Source organism: Gigantopelta aegis, chromosome 5, assembly GCF_016097555.1.
Source record: "Gigantopelta aegis isolate Gae_Host chromosome 5, Gae_host_genome, whole genome shotgun sequence".
Classification (NCBI taxonomy): Eukaryota; Metazoa; Mollusca; class Gastropoda; order Neomphalida; family Peltospiridae; genus Gigantopelta; species Gigantopelta aegis.
In genome coordinates this window covers 38,745,975-38,749,751 of record NC_054703.1, presented here as the reverse complement: position 1 = coordinate 38,749,751, position 3,777 = coordinate 38,745,975, and the positions used below count along the sequence as shown (strand labels likewise).

Sequence of the window (3,777 nt, the reverse complement as noted above, 5' to 3'; positions counted from 1 at the left end):
AAGACATATCAGTAGTACAATATCAGAGCATATCAGTGGTACAATAGCAGGACATATCAGTGGTGAAATATCAGGGCATATCAGTGGTACAATAGCAGGACATATCAGTGGTGAAATATCAAGACATATCAGTGGTACAATATCAAGACATATCAGTGGCACAATATCAGGGCATATCAGTGGTACAATATCAGGACATATCAATTGTACAATATCAGGACATATCAGTAGTACAATATCAAGACATATCAGTGGCACAATATCAGGACACATCAGTGGTAAAAAATCAGGACATATTAGTGGTACAATATCAGGACATATCAGTGGTACAATATCAGGACATATCAATGGTAAAATATCAGGACATATCTGTGGTACAATATCAGGACATATCAGTGGTGAAATATCACGACGGATCAATGGTACAATATCAGGACATATCAGTGGTACAATATCAAGACATATCAGTGGTACAATATCAAGACATATCAGTGGCACAATATCAGGATATACTAGTGGTACAATATCAGGACATATCAGTGGTGAAATATCAGGAAATATCAGTGGTGAAATATCAGGACATAACAATAGATAATGCGGAACCACAAACAGGTAAATCTATGGCGATCTTTATGTGCAAAATCCTTAACTTTAAAATAACCAAACCTGAAGCTTCACACAAATTTAACAGTTTATTTCCAAATTCATTCACACCTGTATCTCGGTTTATCCGTCTTATTATCAACTCGTAAGGTTGTAGCAGCTCTATTCTATTATGTTGCTTTGTATTATGTTCTTCTAACATTTGTAAAAGTTAGGATTTTGTAAAAAAAAATCAATAAATATCAATACTTCGTTGTGTTTTCCTATGTTTTTCCCCTTATTCATTAATTTAAAATTATGTTCGTGTTTATATCCAAGTAAGGTTCACACACGCTGTCCTGGGCACACACACATCAGATATCTGGGTTGTCTGTCCATAGTAGTAGGTTAGGTTTTTAGTGATTAGACAGAAAGAAGAGGGTGTAGTGGTCTTACACCTACCAAATGAGTTAAGAACTCGTTCTGAGCGGGAGCTGGTACCGGGCTGCAAAATCTTGTACCTACCAGCGTTATGTCCGACACCACCGAGATCGGGTTTACCTCCTTAATGGCAGACTGCCAATTCCGTATCATATGATGTAATACTTTGGTCACATGACCCATCTAGTGTGTCTGCCTGTGCGAGTGTGTAAGGGGTGGGGGTGGGGTGGGGTGGGGGAGTACTGTGTATTGATGTGTGTTTTTGTGCTCATACGTAGTTAACCTATAGTAGGTATTGGATTTAGTTAGTTTTTGATCGATCCCCGTCGAAGGGCTCATTGGTCTGTTTCTAGTTCCAGCCAGTTCACACGACTGGAATATCAAAGGTCGTGGTATGTGCTATCATGTCTGTCGGACGGTGCATATAAAAGATTCCTTGCTACTAATTGAAACATGTTGCGGGTTTCCTATCTAAGACCGCATGTCAAAATTACCAAATGTTTGACATCCAATAGACGATGATCAGTATTTCAATGTGTTCTAGTGTTGTCGTTAAACAAAACAAACTTTAACGTTTTTACTTAGTTTTTGCTTTGACATGTTTTTAACGATCTTCGGAATCCTTGACAGGAGAGTTAACTGACGTGATGCTGGTTGCAAAAGACAGTCTGGTTCCGGATTCCGATTCATCTGTTCCGAAATTGGTGGCTCTGTTAACTAACGTGATGTTGGTTGCAAACGACAGTCTGGTTGCGGATTCTGATCCATCTGTCCCGAAATTGGTGGGTTCAGAAACCTGCCATGGAAATCGTGACACTGTGACCTTGTCTTTCTGTCTGGAGGATTTCCTTCCCCTGCACGTCAGCTTTGTGTTCATGATCTTCCTGTAGTTAGCTGAACTGGCCATCAGGATGTACAGATTCTGTCCAAAATTGATCAGGTATACAATGTTGAATATTGGCCACAGTTTGACCAGGATCCCTACGGTTTCAAAATGCGATTTAGTTACCAACAGGATCGCAAGGATACAGTCCGTGATAGCCAAAGGAACAATTGTTACGAAAGCCAAAATGGAGATGAGCATAAGAGGACGAAACGACTTGTCCAGCTTCGTATCAGTGTTGGCAGAGTTGTTCGACGAGGTGAATCTCTTCTGAAACGTGGCGCTGCGCTGGATGTGGATACCAATCACAATGTTGAAGATGAGAATCAAGAGGCAGGGGAGGGTTGAGGTGAGAACTAGACGTACGAAATAATAATAGCCCATATATTGATCTTTCACATAGCATTGTGTGTTTATGCCTTTTACTTTCTTCACGTCAAGCACTAGCGGGAGCGTCAGCACACCTGACAAAGTAGTCAGACACGAGCAGACGATCGCGGCCTTTCTTCGAGTGCAGAATCTGTCGCGTTTCAGCGGGAAAACAACGCAGTAGAACCGATCCACCGTCAGTCCAACCACAACCATGGGGATAGGATCATCACTGTCCTCCTCATAAACATCCATAAACCACAGACAGAGTCATGATTCCTGATAACATGAAACATGTGAAAGTATCTCAGAGACTGGTGTATGCCATATGTAATTAAAACAGAACTATCCGACACTGCCAGAAATCTCATATATATTTGGTAGGATAGCAAGGAAAACTTGACGTCTCTCAGTAAAACAAACACTAAATAGTTCCCCGCTAGTCCTACTATGACGATAATAAACTCGCTGACCAAAAAGGCAGTATTTGGACTTCGGAAGTAAATCCAGGGATTTCCTGCTGCAGCGTTTATTCCTGTGCTTGTATTAGTCGAGTTAAAGATAGATTCTATATCTTCAATTTCATCAAAAGTACCAGCTGTTTCATTTAGAGCCATAGTGGTTATGTTTGATATCGTGCAATGGTGCCACCTGCAAACGAATAAAAGTCATGCTCATTATGTACATTAATTTCCAGTTCGTTTTCTTACAGTTTTAATGTAATTATTTATAGTATTATCTCCGTCTGCAAAGTGCTTATGTAAAGTGTGTTTCCTGTAGATTATTACTTGTTGTAGTTGTGTGCACCCAACTGTCACGGTGTCCACTCTCCACATACATACGGAAGAATATTCCATGACTGGTGTATCGATCTAGGGGTGACCAGGCTCCGTTATGGCATCGGGGCAGTAATACAAATGCCTCAGTAAACAAATAATATCCATACGTTCAGTACTACTTTCATTCACTAGATAAATAAAACACCAGTTACTTATTTATTTAGGCTACATCGTTACTTAAAGGTCAGGTTTAATTAAAACTTCAATATATCAGATAAAACTATGAACTATTGTTTATAGTTAAATTATAAAGGACACGGTGTATACCACGGGGAATCATTCTAAAGAAGTATAACTTGGATTATGTCAACAATAATAAGTGTTCTCTTTATGTTTTGAATTACTACACGTAGAGTAGATATTCCCCAATCGTTAAAGTTCTGCAGTTATTAGTCTTTGACTTTAGTAGCTGCATGTCTATAGTAATAAAGGCAGTACCTTTAAAACTGTATTAGCAACTAGCTTAAGACAATGAAACGGATCAAAAGAGCTTGCCATGCCCTGCTGACAAAATCTCACCACGTCCAACAAAAGTATCCAAGGTGATTCACCAATGGTAACAAAACAATTGCCTATGTACACGCTAATTACATTGACTGGACGAAGGGAACTCTTTTTTACGTGCCCATATCATCTCAAAGGTTCAAGCACGCCCATCCCAGA

The 3,777-nt window shown here is 39.6% G+C and overlaps 1 protein-coding gene across 1 annotated transcript; it reads right to left on the bottom strand.

The window, feature by feature from the left end:
* Positions 1 to 1,627: 1,627 nt before the first annotated feature.
* LOC121373159 lies at positions 1,628 to 2,530 on the bottom strand. The gene has a single exon (XM_041499613.1). The coding sequence runs from the start codon at positions 2,528 to 2,530 to the stop codon at positions 1,628 to 1,630; it is 903 nt and encodes a 300-aa protein (XP_041355547.1).
* Positions 2,531 to 3,777: the final 1,247 nt, after the last annotated feature.

Coding starts and splice junctions, on each gene's coding strand:
- LOC121373159 (XM_041499613.1), bottom strand. CDS start 2,530: ATGGATGTTTATGAGGAGGACAGTGATGATCCTATCCCCATGGTTGTG.